Source organism: Condylura cristata, unplaced genomic scaffold, assembly GCF_000260355.1.
Source record: "Condylura cristata isolate star-nosed mole 26May11 unplaced genomic scaffold, ConCri1.0 scaffold00053, whole genome shotgun sequence".
In the NCBI taxonomy this organism is placed as follows: Eukaryota; Metazoa; Chordata; class Mammalia; order Eulipotyphla; family Talpidae; genus Condylura; species Condylura cristata.
This window is the reverse complement of record NW_004567154.1, coordinates 628,832-645,648: the sequence shown is the minus strand read 5'-3', so window position 1 is coordinate 645,648 and position 16,817 is coordinate 628,832. Positions and strand designations below refer to the sequence as shown.

The window sequence follows — 16,817 nt, the reverse complement described above, 5'->3', positions numbered from 1 at the left end:
GAAGTACATGTTAAAGATATATTTAGGAGTAGAAAATTGTGTTTTTAGGAGAAAAGTATATGGATATTTGTTGTACTGCCTTTCAGCTTTTCTGCAGGGTTGTTAAATTTTTTTTTTCTTATGAATATTGGGGGGGGACACTTATTTGGCATACCTTCAGCTGTATATCTGACCCTGTGACTGAACATTTCTTACATACGAGTTCATATAATCCAAATGAGAATGTTGAGTTTTATTGAAATAATTTAGCTCTGATTCTATTTAAAAAAAAAAACTGTACTTCAAAATCAAGTCTCCCCATCTCCAGCATTCTTTTTACTATTTGTTATTGCTGTTGGATTTAGGGGGGGTGAAAGCCATATTTTCTTACCTGAACATCATGTGGAAATGGCCTCCTATCCAAGGCCTCATATAGTATACAAGCCCCTTTCAGCTTTTGTCAGTAACCAACTACTGACTGATTTTTCTCTGGTTTAGCTTCAGATGATGAATTTGAGAATCTTAGAATTAAAGGCCCTAATGCTGTACAGCTGGTGAAGACAACCCCTTTGAAGCCCTCACCTCTGCCTGTCATTCCCGATACTATCAAGGAAGTGATCTATGATATGCTGAATGCCCTTGCTGCATACCATGCTCCAGAAGAAGGTATGTATCTAGACTACCTCAAAAGTCTGTGCGATTTGCCTAGATAATTTTAACCTGTAAGCTAGGGGTCAAGTATATTACAGTTCTTTGAAAATCAAATAGTCACACCATATGATAGATACAACACTAGTTGTAAGTCCTATAGCAGGGCACTGAGTTGGTGCTGGTGGGACCTATAGAAAAGAGTCTCAGAATAAATGACTTCTGAAATAAGTTTTAAATAAGGATGAGGAAATAGCTGAGTTCAAAGTATACCCACATTCCATGTGGCAGAAAGAATGAACAAAGATTTAAAAAAAGATAGTAGTCCAAAATAAAATACCAGGTAGTCTAATGTATTCACTTCTGGAAACAAAAGAACTAGCTGAAAGAACTGTGAATGCAGCAGTGTTTGAAGGTGTATGTAACTAGGCTTTTTCTAGCCTTTTAAGACCACCATTCTAATCTGTCTTTATTCCTTGTGTTCTATTCGTAAGTACTAGGAAAGTGCTTAGTAATGGGTGAGTCGTTCAGAATCCAAGGTTTATTTAAGATGTTCTTATTCAGTAGGTACCAGAAATGGGCAAAACTTGAATAGGACCTTAGATTGAATACTCAAGGAAATCTGAGTTTTTATAAATTTTATGTTTTTCATCCATGTAGCACACAGATCTGTACAGCGCTCCTTGCTTCTCTTACAACCACAGAACCTAAACCCTATTGCCTATATCCCTCCCCCCCAATAATTTAGCTACATAACTATAGCAACCCTTTATTTACCTCCTGCTGTATAACACCAGTGTGTTCTTTTAGTCACCATTGAGAAAGGAAAGAGCATAAGCAAATTGCCTGTGGTCACAAGATTTCTTAATGATAGCTGGAGGAGGGGGGAGCTTGGTTATACTTCAATACATCTGTTCCTCATTCTTAAGTGAAAGCCTAGGCTGTGTAACCTGGGGTGAAATTGACCAAACTATCAGATAGGTATCAATGTTGCACAACTACAAAGGATTTTTTGCTTTGTTTTTTTCTTTTCTAGCAGATAAATCTGATCCTAAACCTGGGGGTATGACCCAAGAGGTCGGCCAACTCTTGCAGGACATGGGCGATGATGTGTACCAGCAGTACCGGTCACTTACTCGTCAGAGCAGTGACTTTGATACACAGTCAGGTTTTTCCATTAATGTAAGTTTATTCTAACCTATTTCCAGTTCCCTATTTCATACCTGTGATTTCTCAGTATTTAAGGCTATCCCATGGAAATTCCAAAGTTAGTAAAATCATTTTATCTGTAAATTAACTGCTGCCTAAAAATGAAGATAAAAATTGTCATTACCCAAGGATTTTCTTTTCTTCCCTTGGGCTAGAAATGCTCCCTTAATTGATTTTTTTTCATTTTCATCTTCCCCTATCCCTTTTCCCCTATCTCTTAGTCACTCTGTTTTATAGTGCTGTTTTTCCACAAATGTTATAGTATATCAGGGGAAAAGTGGTTAAAACATGGAGCTAAGATAATCTGTACCATTCACAACTGTTACCCTAGAAAGAAATCATGCTTTGGGGATACAACTGCCTTTGAAATTGATAATGACTCAGGAGATCTCTTCTTCCATAGAGTCAGGTCTTTGCTGCAGATGGTGCCTCCACTGAGACTTCTACATCTGTGACATCCCAAGGAGAAGGTAATGGTTTTCTTTCTCCCTTTTTCATATCTCATAAGAAGACAACTTGAAGAAACTGTGGGTGTTTTGGGCAGGGCATAGGGGAGTACAGGTATGCATGTTTACTTTTTACTTGTCTGAGTGAATTTTCTCTAAGGTGAGCTCAGTGTCTATAAATAAGGAAAATCTAAATGCAGAAGTTGATGGAACTGAGATTTAGTGATGATTGCTGTGGCAACATCTTTTAGTTCTACTATAAACCGCCTGAGATATATAATAATTCTTTTTTTGGTGGTTTTCATGATGACTTATACAGCTTTGGTACCAGTGATGCTCCTCCAGCTATAAGGTTTGCATGGTAGATTCTAGTTTTCTAACAGTACAATAGAGCCCGCTGTCTACTCACCATAAATCAAGAGAAATTTCATGTGGAATCTATTCCACCAGGACCTTTGCAAGGAAAGATCTTTGAGATCTACGTTAGGAGACATTATACTTATGGTCAGGTTCTAGGCCCTGGACTAAAATTTGAAAGGCTAATAACCATTGGTTAACTCATGATGGGCTTACTGTCAATAAGTAGTATAGTTTGAGTAGTATAGATGGCAATATCATTCAAGAGTCCAAAGTGCATCCAATTCATTCTATGCACTTAAAGAATTTTGTCTCTCGAGGGATACCTGCAAGACTTAACAATACAAGGTAACTGCTGAAATGGAGGCATACTGTGGTGAGGTACAGTGGGAACATAGTATCTCACTATGTATGCCTAATACAGTTTTTTGAGAGCATATTTATGAGAAAAATTGGGAAAAGCCTGGGCAACCCTAAGTCTGAGACTTAGGTTTTCTTATTGTCCTTCCACAATAGTATGAGGAAAGCAATCAGTTTATCACAGTGATCTGAAGTAGAGATGTAGTATTCTTTCCAGCCAGGATTTGACTTCACCAATATTACAGTATGGAATTGTACCAGTTTTTGAACTCTTTCTCAACAGCTTCAACTCCAGAGGAGGCTCGGGATGGGAAGAAAGATAAAGAAGGGGACCGGGCCTCTGAGGAAGGCAAGCAGAAAGGCAAGGGCAGCAAACCTTTAATGCCCACCTCCACTATTCTTCGTCTTCTGGCAGAGTTGGTGAGATCGTATGTTGGTATTGCTACCCTGATTGCCAACTACAGCTACACTGTGGGCCAGTCTGAGCTGATCAAAGAGGTAACAATATTTCTAACTGCTGTTTAAGATATCATTTGGATACCTGCTATGGGTTGAACATTTTACTAGGAACTTGTGCACACTAATGTCCCAATTATGAGAGAGGCAGAGGCCTCTTAAGACATTAAAAGTGTTTCCCATCACGTGGAACCATCAGACTTACACAGGGAGTAAGCTGATATAATTTGTTGGTTTGTTTTATGGAAAAGTATTAGTCTACAGTGTGGAGACTATAAAAAGCAAGGTTGGAAACAGAGAGACAAGCTAGGAATCTAATGTAGTAATCAAAGTAATACAGGATCTGAGGAGGGGGGAGAGGAAAGACTGGAAAAATGGGTAAGATTGAAGAAAAAATATTTTTTTTATGCTTACAGAACTGGGGTATAGGCCAGAGTTGTGGTGGGTGAGAGGATTCACCAGAGACAGAGTGGGGAGCAGAGCAGGCAGATTGACAAAGTACACTGCTGAGGGGAGCAGGGGAGGTTCAGGAGAGGTCTGCCTCGCCGTGTGGGTCATCTCCCTGGCCAGGGATTGAACTGGAGTGCAGTAGCTTCAGAGAGCTTCATAATGCAATAACTTGTTGCGCCACCAGGCAGAGCCCAGAGAAATGTTTTAAAGGTCATATGACTTCAGAATTGTATTTGAAGGATCAAGTGGACATAAAAGATTAGAAAATACTTTTTATTTCTATTCCTTTTATGTTAAAAGAGGAAATGGCTTGAAGAGAAAACTTTGAATTTGAAAGGTGTCTGTAATGCTTTGGGAAAGAATGAAGTTTTATTTTATGTGTTCTGATACATAACTATCTTCTGGTTAGAGAACACTTTAAGAACATCATGTTTCCCTTAAGTGCAAGTTTTTAAAATATATACAAGAATATACAACTTTTGGGTGATTCATCAATTTTTCTTTGGTGACCACCAGCAAAACTTACTGAAAATTATAAACTCCATAAAGCTTTCTTACTCATTTTCCTTCCCCCTTTAAGTTCCCATAAAGTCACCATGATCTTGAATTCTGTTGACATAGATTGGTTTTGTACTGTATACATATATACAAAATCTTACCGTACCTTTTGCTTAGTAACATATTTGCAAGATTCATTTTTGTATAGAATTCCACCATGTGAATGTCCACAATCCTTTTGTCCATCTTAGAGTTAGTAGGCAATTTCATAGCTTTCCAATTGGAGCTACAAAAGTAGTGCTGCTACAGTTAAATTTTTCTATGTCTAGATGAACATATGGTATATGCCTCGGAGCAGAATTGTTTGTCTGCTTAGCTTTCCTAATAGGTGTGCCAAAAGTATTCCAGAGTGGTCCTGTTGATTGATATTGATATCATCAGCACAGCATACAGGAATTCAGATTATTTCATCTCCTTACTAACACTTGTTATTTTTTCCTGTTTTTTGTTTTAGCCATTCTAGTGGATTTGTTGCGTTGTGGTTAAAATGTCCCTGTCTTTATTGGTCATTTGGGATATCACTTGTGAAGTGTCTTTTCAAGGCTTTCCTTACTGTTTCTTTTGTTTGTTTGAAGATTTATTTACTTATTTATCTATTATTTATTTATGCATACGTTAACTGGGGTGCAGGCCAGAAGTGCGTGGGGAGAGACACAGTGGGGAGCAGAACAGGTAGATGTGCTGAAATAAACTGCTGAGGGGAGCAGCAGGTGAGACAGGAGAGGTCTGCTGCGCCATGTGGGTCAGCTCCCTGGCCTGGGATTGACCTCATGCTGCAGTAGCTGCGATTAGCCTCATAGTGCTGTGCTTTTAACCTGTTGTGCCACCGTGGAGGGGCCTCCTATAGAATTATTTATCTATTCTCAATAAAAATCCTTGGTAGAGTATATGTATTAAGTGTTAGGCATTTATGTCAAAGCATTTACTGATTTTTTCAGTTTAGTTAAAATTCAGTACCACCTGTGGAATAAAACATTTAATTGCAGGTATATAAATGCTTAATATGTGTCAAGTGACCTTGTACTGGGTACTGGTAAATGCTTTACCAATACTATTGGTAATCTTCATCCTTTTTACTCTGTCACACTGCTTTCCCAAATTGCAACATTTCTTTCCACTTTTTACAAATGTCACATATTTACTCATTTATTCAGAAAACTTTGACTTTGTATTTTATTCATTATTAGGAAATTCATTTTTATTTCTTAGTTTTGACTTTAATAAGGCCACCTTATCTAGTTTCCCAAACTCTGAAGTTCTTGAATGCATTTTAAGTAAAATTCACATAAAATTAAACATATGAAGTAGACAGTTGAGTGACATTTAGTACATTGAGTATTGTCTAACCAGCTCGTATCTAGTTTCAAATTTGTCAGTACATTTTGATCCAAAGTCTCTTTGAATGACAGCAGAAATAAGTTTCAAGACAGAAGTCATTGTTAGAGAAGGAGAGTCTGATTTAGTTTCCTTCCCTGTTGTTGGCCATTTTAAGTAAGTTCTATTAAATGATTTTGTATATCCTTAGCTGTGATGTGCTATTTCTCATTTAACCAGTTTCAGCATGTTGTTGTCAGAAAAATGTTACAATGTAATTGAATACTGGAATATTTATAGTGTGCAATTTGGAATCAAGATTCAAATCTTCTACTTTGACTATTCTTTGGGTCTTACATAACCATCTGTAAGATAGGGAAGATAGTGATTACTCTGAATAGCGCTGTTAAGTACCTCTCATGTAAAGATGTTTTAAGAAAGGCCAAGTAACATATAAATGAAAGTGTATAAACTTTATTTTTTGGTGGAAAATGAGTGGGATTCAGAAGTATAAAATCTAGATTAGCTGTTTACATAGTTTACCTTTGAATCTTGATTCTTCTCATCAATAAAATAGACCTGAGAATCATCAAGTGACTTAAAGCATCAGCCTGTATGTTCACTGTGCAGACAATATGGCATAACTGTGCTTGTTAGTTAATGTTATGATTAATAATTTTCCAGGACTGCAGTGTGCTAGCTTTTGTCCTGGACCACCTCCTCCCACACACCCAGAATGCAGAAGACAAGGACACACCTGCCCTGGCTCGCCTGTTCCTCGCAAGTCTGGCTGCTGCAGGGAGTGGCACAGATGCCCAGGTGGCCCTAGTGAATGAAGTAAAAGCAGCCCTGGGACGGGCACTGGCTATGGCTGAGAGTACAGAGAAACATGCCAGGTAAAATTCTTGCCTGGCCTCTTATAATCCCCTTACTCCATTCTTGACCCTTGGATGCCCTTACACTTGAACAAGAGTTCTGGCCATATTGGCACATTCTCTGGTCCTCTCAAGTAGTTCTAATGCTTCCAAGTATTCAAAGCAACAGTTATATTCAGAGGATATGGGTGAATGACTTAAAGAAAACAAAGAAATAGTCTCATTATATTTTTAGGGCCATCAAGCAACAAGTTCAGCAGGTTATGGTTATTCAGTCTTACTCTTTTTAATTATATTTAAAGAAAATGAAGAAGCCACCGCCTAGGGAATGAGTTCTCTCTCCTGTTTAGATACTACATCCAGAAGGAAACACAAAGGACACTGGAGGGTTACCTGAATTATGTTAGTGAAGATGTTAGGTTACTGAATTATGTGAGTGACATGCTAGAGATGTCAAAATTCTCTCCCAGGCTTCAGGCAGTGATGTGTATCATCAGCACTATCATGGAGTCCTGCCCCTCCACCTCCAGCTTCTACAGCAGTGCCACAGCCAAGACTCAGCATAATGGCATGAACAACATCATTCGACTCTTCCTGAAGAAGGGACTGGTCAATGACCTGGCCAGAGTGCCTCACAGTCTGGACCTGTCCAGGTAAAATCATTCCCAAACTCTAGCCCCAGGCTTTTTGCCCTCCTTATTGGGCTGGAGTTTCACCCTTTCTCATCAGATGGGTAGTGAGCAACCAGTATGATAGGAAAGGTTTAGGTGTAAGTGGGAACTTGAGTTCTTAGTACTGTGACTTTTCAGCAGAGCAAATACCTTTCTTTCCTAAGACCTTAGATTTCTCATTTGCTGCAAATTCAAAGTTAAGCGATTTTGGTAATTTTTTCCAAGCTTTCCCTCTTTTAATTAAAAATAACCTTTTATTATAAGATTATATGTTTATGTAGTACAAATGAGCCAAAATAAAGTAGGCACCATATTTCTACCAACTGGCTCTGTTGTTACCTTACTTTAATGTATTTCTTGCATTGGTTTTCTTTGCATATAATGATAAGTTCTTACTAAAATGATACACAAGTTATTATGTGACCATGGTTCGGTTATTCATTGTTGTTTTCAATTACTAGTTTCTATCTTTGTGTGTAAATGTTTTGCCAGTCCATATTCAAAAATTTTTGTGCAGGCCAGAGTTCAGTTACAAGCCATGCATTACATCTTGTTGTATCTTCCAAACTTGTTAATCTAACTCAGATCCTGAATTAGATTTTTTTAATCTTCATTGATTGCTGCTGTTCATGACACTAACTTGAAGTGACCAGGCCTGCCATACTGCGCAGTGTTTTGCCTACTGAATTTGATCCATTTGGTTGCTTGCAGTATAGTTTTTTTTAATGTTATTTTTTACATCATTCTTAATTTTGTACATTTTTTTCATCGAAGTTGTGTAATCCCCATGGACTTCCCACCACCAATTCACACATGAATTGAGCACCATAGCCCCGTGCTCTCTTCCTGCCTCAGTTTTGATTCTGTTCTCCCTTCACTCCCATAGAATGTGTCTGGCTTATAGTTGTTCATTGATTTTGTTTTTACTTTGTTGCAGCCCTTGCAGTATAGTTTTAACTTGTTCTTTACTACCTGTTATTTTCTGTAAAAGTTAAAGTTAACTTTTAAAGCTTTAACTTTTAGCTTTAACTTTTACAAAAGGTTAGTGGTTACATAAGATTAGTGGAACAATTTAAACATTATTAGTTATGTAGATGATATACAACTCATTGTATCTGGGAAGACTTCTTTGAACTGCCATTATACAATGTTAAGATTCACCTGTCACAAGAAGAATGATAATCATCTGTTATATTTGCACCCCTTTTTACTGGAATGTAACTTGAGTTATGCTTTTGCACTGTACAGATGTCTGTGTCCTTGTCAACCATATACCTAATGATTTTAACATTAGTTGATAATCCTTGCCTGGGTCCATTAATTTCTTTTGAGAGTTATCACTGTTGACTTTTCTAATTTGTCATTCCTTGTACATTATTAGTTGAAAATTTTCTGCTATATAGCCTCATTTCTAGGGGTAAAGTCTGACATCTGAAATAAAGTTCCTACTGAGAAGGCAAGATAAAAACTCAGTTTTTCCTTTTTACGTCCAGTTTTCATAGTAAATTCAGAAATTAGGTTTAATCACAACTTCAGAAGTTTTCTCTTTCTATTTTTTAGTACTGTTATGGACTCACATTTTTATTAATTTTTAAAAATCAATAATAGTTTTGCATTATTCAGTTCACTACAGTTACCATTCAGGTGGGAAAGGGTGGTCAGAAATTAACACCTTTGGCCCAGGAGGCCTCTGAGACTGATTTCTATATCCCTTCGATTGATAGAACCTCATCCTTTTTTTTTTTCCCCAATGTTTAACATTTTCAAATTCACAGTAGTATAAGTACAACATACATCTCCCCTAAATACATCATTGGTTAACATTTTATCCTATTTGCACTAATTTCTCCCCCCCTTTTCGGGAGCTGAATTTCATTGTAAACAGCACAGTGCTTAGCCTCTTGACTACTTCAACCTGTGTCTCCTAAGAACAAACTTTCCCTTACATAGATAGAATACTAGCATCCCTTCTATGAAATTTATCTTTAACCTAATAATACTTATATTCAAATATCCCCAGTTGTTCCAAGTCTGTCTTATAGCCTGGGAAGAGTGTTTGGATCCAGGAGTCAGCAAACATCACTTACTTCATTTAACTCACATGTTTTCTTGTTACTTAACAACATTTGGATATTTTGAAGAATCCAGAGAACTACATCTTCATAGAATATCCCATAATCTGAATGTATAGTTACTTTTGGGTTAAACTTTTTTGTTAAGACTACCATATAGGTGATGTGGCTCACAGATTGTTTTTATAATTTAATGTGTTATAATCTACTACCATCATTCTTTTGGATGCTTAAATTTCCTCATATTTAGGCCTGTGGTAATGACCCTATTGATTTTAAAAAAAACTTTCTGACACAAAGCCATGTCTCAGGCTCACCTTGTACCTTCCACGCCCATTTCCTGGGATCAGTCATTATTCTGACAAGCCTTGGTTCCTGTTAGTATAAATCTGTACATTCAGTCCCTCTCTGTATCTTCCTTTATCTCAGTCCCAACATGGCCAACACAGTCAATGCTGCTCTGAAACCTTTGGAAACGCTTTCCCGGATTGTGAACCAACCCAGTAGCCTTTTTGGCAGCAAGAGTGCTTCTAGCAAGAGCAAGTCTGAGCAGGATGCCCAAGGAGCCTCTCAGGACTCCAATAGCAACCAGCAGGACCCAGGTAGGGAATCAGCCAATGGGCTAGAGAACTGACCGGGTGGGTATAGTTATTTTATGGGCATGGCATCACAACTGTTCTGGCTTGGTGTTGTTTCCCTGGGAACTTGCTGGCCTTCCAGAGATCTGTTGTAGTGGTGTGGGAGTCTGCCCCACAAAGAATTCCTTAAAATTGCAGCCTTATTTGGCTATCCTCACACGTAGCCTTGTCTTTTCCTTTGTCACCCATTCATTTATTCTCTGAGAACTTGCAAACTTGCCCAGGGAAGGGGCTTTATTGTCTTCACTCTTGCCTCGTCGTGCCCTGCACATTATTTTGCTGGTTGGTTGATTGTTTCAGGCGAGCCTGGGGAAGCAGAAGTGCAGGAGGAGGATCATGATGTCACTCAGACAGAGGTGGCAGATGGGGATATCATGGATGGGGAGGCTGAAACCGACTCAGTGGTGATTGCTGGGCAGCCTGAGGTGCTCAGTTCACAAGAGATGCAGGTAGGGAGGCAGATCACCCAGCATACCCCTATTGCGACGCTGAACCAAAACCCCCAAGTGATGTGGGTGGGTGAGTACTTTAGATCCTTGCCTCAATGCTGTCTGCTTTGCAGTGGAGCACAGATGATATGCTTAGCAGATGCTTAGTAAATGTGTTTGAATTGTATTAAATGAGGGATGGGGGTGGGGCCAGGATGCCATGTACTATGAAATGGAATAACTTCCAAAAAAGAAAACTTAGGCACAGGTGAAATGTTGACATAGAAAGCTGACCTGAGCCCTTTGGGCCCAGGTTCTTTGATTTACTTGGCTCTGGTTTTTAATGGAAGCTTCTCAACATCACTGTTGGGCCTGTAGCACCAACTTTCACTGGGGCATTAAAACGGCTGTCTTTTAAAGGCTCTCAAAGAGAGCATTGTAATTTCTAGATCTGGTAGCAGTGATAAGAAATGGGGCTTGCAGACTTCAAGCTGCTAGCTCTAAGGAGATCTGCATGTATTCCTGGACAGTATAAAGACTGACCTGGTCTTAGATGACTGGGATGGACCCATTTGAAGGACAGTCTGAGTGTGCATTGGCAGCACAAGGTCGTTTCTGTGCTCTTAGCACCAAGTGTGTGGTGTTTCATGTACTATCCTGTCTCATACATTATCCTAGAAATATATGCTTCTTTGCTGGCCTTTTTTAGGGTTTCAGTGTTAGCACAATGATAGACTTGTGTGCATCCATGTATATGTTCTATTTCTCTCCAGGTTGAGAATGAACTGGAGGACCTGATAGATGAGTTGCTTGAGAGGGATGGCGGATCTGGGAACAGTACAATTATAGGTGAGAGCCCCAGAACTGAGTATAGCCTCTTCCTTTGCCTCAGTCTCTCTTGGGAGGACCCTTTTTCTCATCATCTGCTTGCTCAGCTCTGCCTAAGGGCTCATAGCCAGCCTAGATTGCTGCTTGTCTTGATGTTGATGGTCTCACAGATGAGAAATTCACAAGCCATCTGTAGACCAGTAGTGGGTCTGAAGTATTGCCTGTGTTCGGGAGGAGGGGGTGGCCATTAGTACAGATGATACATTAGGCACATGAAGAGTGTTTATTCATGGAAGCCTAGAGGAGGCTGTAGAGTCTGTAGAGTGAGAAAGTGCTTTCCTTTCAGTTCTTCAGTGAAATCCAGGGGCTTTCCGCCTCTGAGTCTCAGTAGTGTATAAAGGATGGCCCTTTTTACAACTCAGAAGGAAAATGGCAAAGACACCCTACTATCGCCTGAGTACAAGGGTGCATGTGTTAACTCGTCGTTATTTTATTGATGAAGGAAACCAAAGGCTATACAAAAATAGACAAGTATTCTTAAATTTTATGAGACTTTTTCACACCATTATCCTTTGTGGTTTCACAGTTAGTGGGATTGGCAGAGCAGATGTGACCATCCCATTTTACAGATGAGGAAACTGAGACTCAGACAGGTAAAGTGACTGGCCAAGCTCATGCAGCTAGTCAACAGCAGAGAATTCAGGTCTTCTCCCTCATCCAAAAAAAAAAAATATCTGCTGGGTGTACGTAGCTATTGTAGGCGCACCCAATCTGGAAAGGGAAGTCCTCTGTTGTTCAGTGAAGGCTCTGCTCTGTAACCTTCAGTGAGCAGAAGTGGAGAGGATGAATCACAAGAGGACGTGCTGATGGATGAAGCTCCTTCCAACCTCAGCCAAGCTTCCACCTTGCAGGCCAACCGAGAAGGTGAGAGTGCCGAGGCCACAAAGGCCTCCCTTCTTGCCCTGCACGTCTGACAGACACTACACTAGGGTTTTCCTGGAGGCAGCTGCCCACATGTGCAAAATAAGGAAGCATCTGTCTGCATGCGCTGACATACACCATCCACTTTATCCTCAGCCAGTTTTTCAAATAACATGTTACTACTGCTTGCCCAAAAGTTTGTCACTTCTTACTTGGTTCGCTTTCTTCTCACCCACCTGCTGTCATCGCTCCAGATTCCCTCTTCCGACAGGATGCAGTCGATAGCAAAGTAGGGCTGGAAAGGCCGGGGGCACCAGCAGACTTGGCCAAGTCCTGGACCATGGCTCCTCAAGCACCTATAGCCAGCCAGCCTCCACATTCAGCCACCCTGCTCAGCGTGTTGATGTATTGTTGGCACTCAGGAAATCAGGGCTGGCTCACTTACGTCTTTATATCACCCTAGATCTGGTTCTTCCTCTCGTAGAGTCAGATACCCCATCGCCTTCCCACTCAATCTGCCGACCTGCACAGTAGCCTGTTTTCTAGCTACTCAGTATAGTCCTCCAATGTGCTCCCTTTGTTTTAGATTCCATGAATATCCTGGACCCTGAGGATGAGGAGGAGCACACTCAGGAAGAGGACAGCAGTGGCAGTAACGAGGATGAGGATGATAGTCAGGATGAAGAGGAGGAGGAGGAGGAAGATGAGGAAGATGATCAGGTGAGGGGGGACTGTGTTTGGGTTGGTTCAGACAACCTCTTCCATGGGAACACAGCTGGAGAAAACCAACAGTCTGGGTTGCTAGCTTCAGCGCCTCCCTCCCTCATGTGCAAATGTGGCCATGACATCAGACTTCAGAAAACCTTACCTCCAGCAATTCTCCATCTCCTATTTTCCCCTTAAGGAGGATGATGAAGGTGAAGAGGGAGATGAAGACGATGACGACGATGGCTCTGAAATGGAATTGGATGAGGATTACCCTGATATGAACGCTTCTCCCTTGGTCCGATTTGAGCGCTTTGACCGGGAGGATGATCTCATCATTGAGTTTGACAACATGTTCTCCAGTGCTAGTAAGATACAAGGGCTCAGCTGGGTTTTACCTCTTGATTCTTAATACCCTTCTCTAGGGTAAGCCAAGCAGTGAACCAGAGCAGCTATCAATCTAAAACAGACAACACTTCCTTTCCTGTGCTGACTTCCTGGGGCAAGGGATATCTGAATCCATCTCTCTCAATAAATAAGTGTATACTTAGAAGAAGGAATTGTGAGAGACTGGTTTTGTTCTCTCCACCTCAATACAGGCAGCCATTTTAGAGCAAGCATTGGACAACTTGATGATTTTGCTTGAATTTAAAAAAATGAGAACAAGGCTGATTGCATCAGGCATCCATGTGCACACTACAGTGACAGGGCAATCAATAATCCTTTTGTCTGTAACACTGGATCTTGAGAGTTTGGATGGATACCTTTGAGCTTGGCATTGGGGAGTAGATTTGAGCACATTGACTATTCATCAAGGATGCATCTTTTTGGAGGAGTGATTCTCTTCCTCCCCCATCAACGTCAAAGTTCACTTCTAGCGTCAAGTTCTTAAAATCAGTCTGTCTTGAGAAGACAGTTCTTGACCCCAACTCACAAGCATAATATAGCAGAAGACACTGAACTGTTCTGGTCTGTTGTCTTGGCCAAGTAGTCTTTTACCTCTTTGAGCCTCAGTTTGTCACCTGTAAATAAAGTTTGAAAAGAAATAAAAAATGGGCTGGATTATATAATTTCAAGATATTTTCTATTCTGTGATTATCTGAATTTTGTGATTTCCGTCAGTCTTCCTTGTGTTAAGCCTCTGTCCATTCAGTAAATTGAGCAAGTATTTGATGAATGCTGTGTCCAAGTACTTGATGAATGCTGAATTGTTGGGGATACAGCAGTAAAAAAGAAAACTCCTCATAGAAGTGTATGGTCTATTAGGAGTTATAAGTAAATAGTCATTATATCGTATGGTAAGAAACACAGAGTAAAGGATTATTAAGTCAATCTGTAATAGAAGTGAATTAAAGGACAAATGAAAGGGCAAAGGAGTCTTTAAGGTGAAGGGAACAGCATGTTTCTGAGGGACCTATAAGCGTCACTGTTGCTGTAGTGTGGAGAATGGATTGGGAGCAGGTACTACTTAGAACTAGCTGTTGCAACATCGAGGTGAGAGACGGTGGCGTAAACTATGGTAGTGTCAGTGATAAAAATGAGGCATGGGAATGAGGGAGAAAGGACAAAGCTCAGGTTTCCGTGTGAGGAAGTAAGGCCCAGGAGACATGGTTCTCTGTTTGAAAAAGCATGGAAGAAATTTCTTTTTAGCTCTGATCTCTTCCTATATTGTCCTTGCAGCAGACATCCCCCCATCCCCAGGAAATATACCCACCACTCACCCACTGATGGTACGCCATGCAGACCACAGTTCCTTGACGCTGGGCAGTGGCTCCTCTACAACACGTCTGACCCAGGGCATTGGGCGTAGTCAGAGGACCCTAAGGCAGCTGACAGCCAATACAGGCCACACCATTCACGTTCATTACCCTGGGAATCGCCAGCCCAACCCTCCTCTTATACTCCAGAGGTAAGTTACAAAGAAGAGTTTGAGGTTCACTGAACTTTGGTATTGTTATAACCCGGGGGGAAAACACACACACACACTCTGGTCACACACACTGTATTTATAGTTTTTTTGGATTATATGTGCAGCCTTTTGTGGAATACCAGACTGTATGTTATGTTCTCTTGCTTAAGTGTCCTCCACTTATAGTCAGCAGTCTTAATTTTAAGCATTTGATATGCCAAGCACTTAACACTTCAGATACAGACAGGATAGGTTCCCTGGGAGAAACTATTCTTTTTTAAATATTTATTTTTTTAAGCATACAGAACTGGGGTACAGGCCAGACATGCAGGGGCGGTGAGAGGGTTCACCAGAGACAAAGCGGGGAGCAGAACAGGCAAATTGATAAGTACCCTGCTGAGGGGAGCAGCGGGCAGGTCAGGAGAGGTCTGCCTCACCATGTCGGCCATCTCTGAGGCAGGCAGGGATCGAACTCATGTGGAAGTGGCTTTAGCTTCTTAGTGCTGTGCTTTAACCCGCTGCACCACCAGGGAGGGCCCTAGGAGAAACTATTTTAAGAGTGGAAAAAAAGGGATATAGGAGTTAATAGTCGGTATATGGAGGACTTCATTCTGCCAGGAACTATGGAATAATAAGCAACATCAGCCCAAATAAAATTTACTAACTACTGGCATTGTTAGAAAAGTGAAATTCATGTAAACTATGGTAAGGTCTATAATAGTGTTAACACCTTTTGAGAAGATACAGAAAGGATCTCATAATAACAGGTTATAGGGACTATGGATGTGTACATCCCTGTGGATATACAATGACCATGGTACCACACCATCACCTTACAGGTTGCTTGGTCCCTCTGCTGCTGCTGACATCCTTCAGCTGAGCAGCAGTCTTCCCCTACAAAGCCGGGGCCGGGCCCGCCTCCTAGTGGGCAATGATGATGTCCACATCATCGCTCGGTCTGATGATGAACTACTGGATGACTTTTTCCATGACCAGAGCACAGCTACCAGCCAAGCAGGTAAGTTTGTGTGGTAAGAGAAAGGATGCAGATTGTAAGTTTCTGCTTTCTCCTTGCTAAGGGAAAACAGCAGTTTCTGCCCTGCCTAGAGAAACACCCTTTTATAGGTGCCAGCACTTCTTAGTGACCTAGTGAAGAGCAAAAAAAGACTATCTCTGCATTCCTGTGATGTGCCAAATCTTATGAGACATTGGGTCCTGTTAGGAAAATACTGTGATTTTTGAATCAGTTGACATATGACAAAGCCAAGAATTTCACACTTCTTTGTTCGACAGGGACCCTGTCCAGCATCCCCACAGCTCTGACACGCTGGACAGAAGAATGCAAAGTTCTTGATGCTGAGAGCATGCACGACTGTGTTTCAGGTATGTAGGAACTTGGTTATCAGGGCAGTGGTAAGCCTTCCAGAGCTAATACATGGGCATGGAAAACTTGCTTTTCTGGGTCTCTGTGGCCTTGGTCTCTGCCTGTTGACTTCCTCTCCTACCTCCCCAGAATAGCCTCTGATTTTTGCCTCTTTGATCCAGTTGTTAAAGTGCCCATTGTCAATCACCTGGAATTCCTGAGGGATGAGGAACTGGAAGAAAGGCGAGAAAAACGCAGGAAGCAACTGGCTGAGGAAGAAACAAAAATAACAGACAAAGGCAAAGAAGATAAAGAGAACAGGGATCAGAATGCACAGGTGATTCACATGGCACCAAAAGTCATTGAAGAATCCTAGGATGTTCACTTTGAACCTGAGAAATGATCCATTCCAACTTCTCTGTACACTCATGGTTTTTAGGCAAACCTAAAGGGGAAAATAAGGCAGAAACCACAGTGACTCCCTGACTCAACAAATCATATTCATCGTAGGCTCTTCCTTTAGTGATGGCAGCTACATAAGAATGATCATGACTAAGAACCTGGTCCTGATGAGCATGTTTCACTTCTTTCCCTAGACTACAGAGAGGGAGCCTTGCCAGGGTGGCCCAA

General features: G+C 40.8%; 1 protein-coding gene across 1 annotated transcript in view; it reads left to right on the top strand.

Annotated features, from left to right (window-relative positions):
- Window positions 1–16,817, top strand: part of HUWE1 (HECT, UBA and WWE domain containing 1, E3 ubiquitin protein ligase) — a 140,293-nt gene that overhangs the window by 102,093 nt on the left and 21,383 nt on the right. The window contains exons 47-62 of the mRNA XM_012734291.1: window positions 478–645; window positions 1,664–1,809; window positions 2,240–2,306; window positions 3,283–3,497; window positions 6,462–6,673; window positions 7,123–7,305; window positions 9,825–9,997; window positions 10,334–10,482; window positions 11,235–11,310; window positions 12,115–12,213; window positions 12,797–12,930; window positions 13,115–13,283; window positions 14,596–14,824; window positions 15,664–15,842; window positions 16,118–16,207; window positions 16,370–16,524. Of these exons, the coding sequence (XP_012589745.1) occupies window positions 478–645; window positions 1,664–1,809; window positions 2,240–2,306; window positions 3,283–3,497; window positions 6,462–6,673; window positions 7,123–7,305; window positions 9,825–9,997; window positions 10,334–10,482; window positions 11,235–11,310; window positions 12,115–12,213; window positions 12,797–12,930; window positions 13,115–13,283; window positions 14,596–14,824; window positions 15,664–15,842; window positions 16,118–16,207; window positions 16,370–16,524 (2,444 nt within the window). The remainder of the gene's footprint in view (window positions 1–477; window positions 646–1,663; window positions 1,810–2,239; window positions 2,307–3,282; window positions 3,498–6,461; window positions 6,674–7,122; window positions 7,306–9,824; window positions 9,998–10,333; window positions 10,483–11,234; window positions 11,311–12,114; window positions 12,214–12,796; window positions 12,931–13,114; window positions 13,284–14,595; window positions 14,825–15,663; window positions 15,843–16,117; window positions 16,208–16,369; window positions 16,525–16,817) is intronic.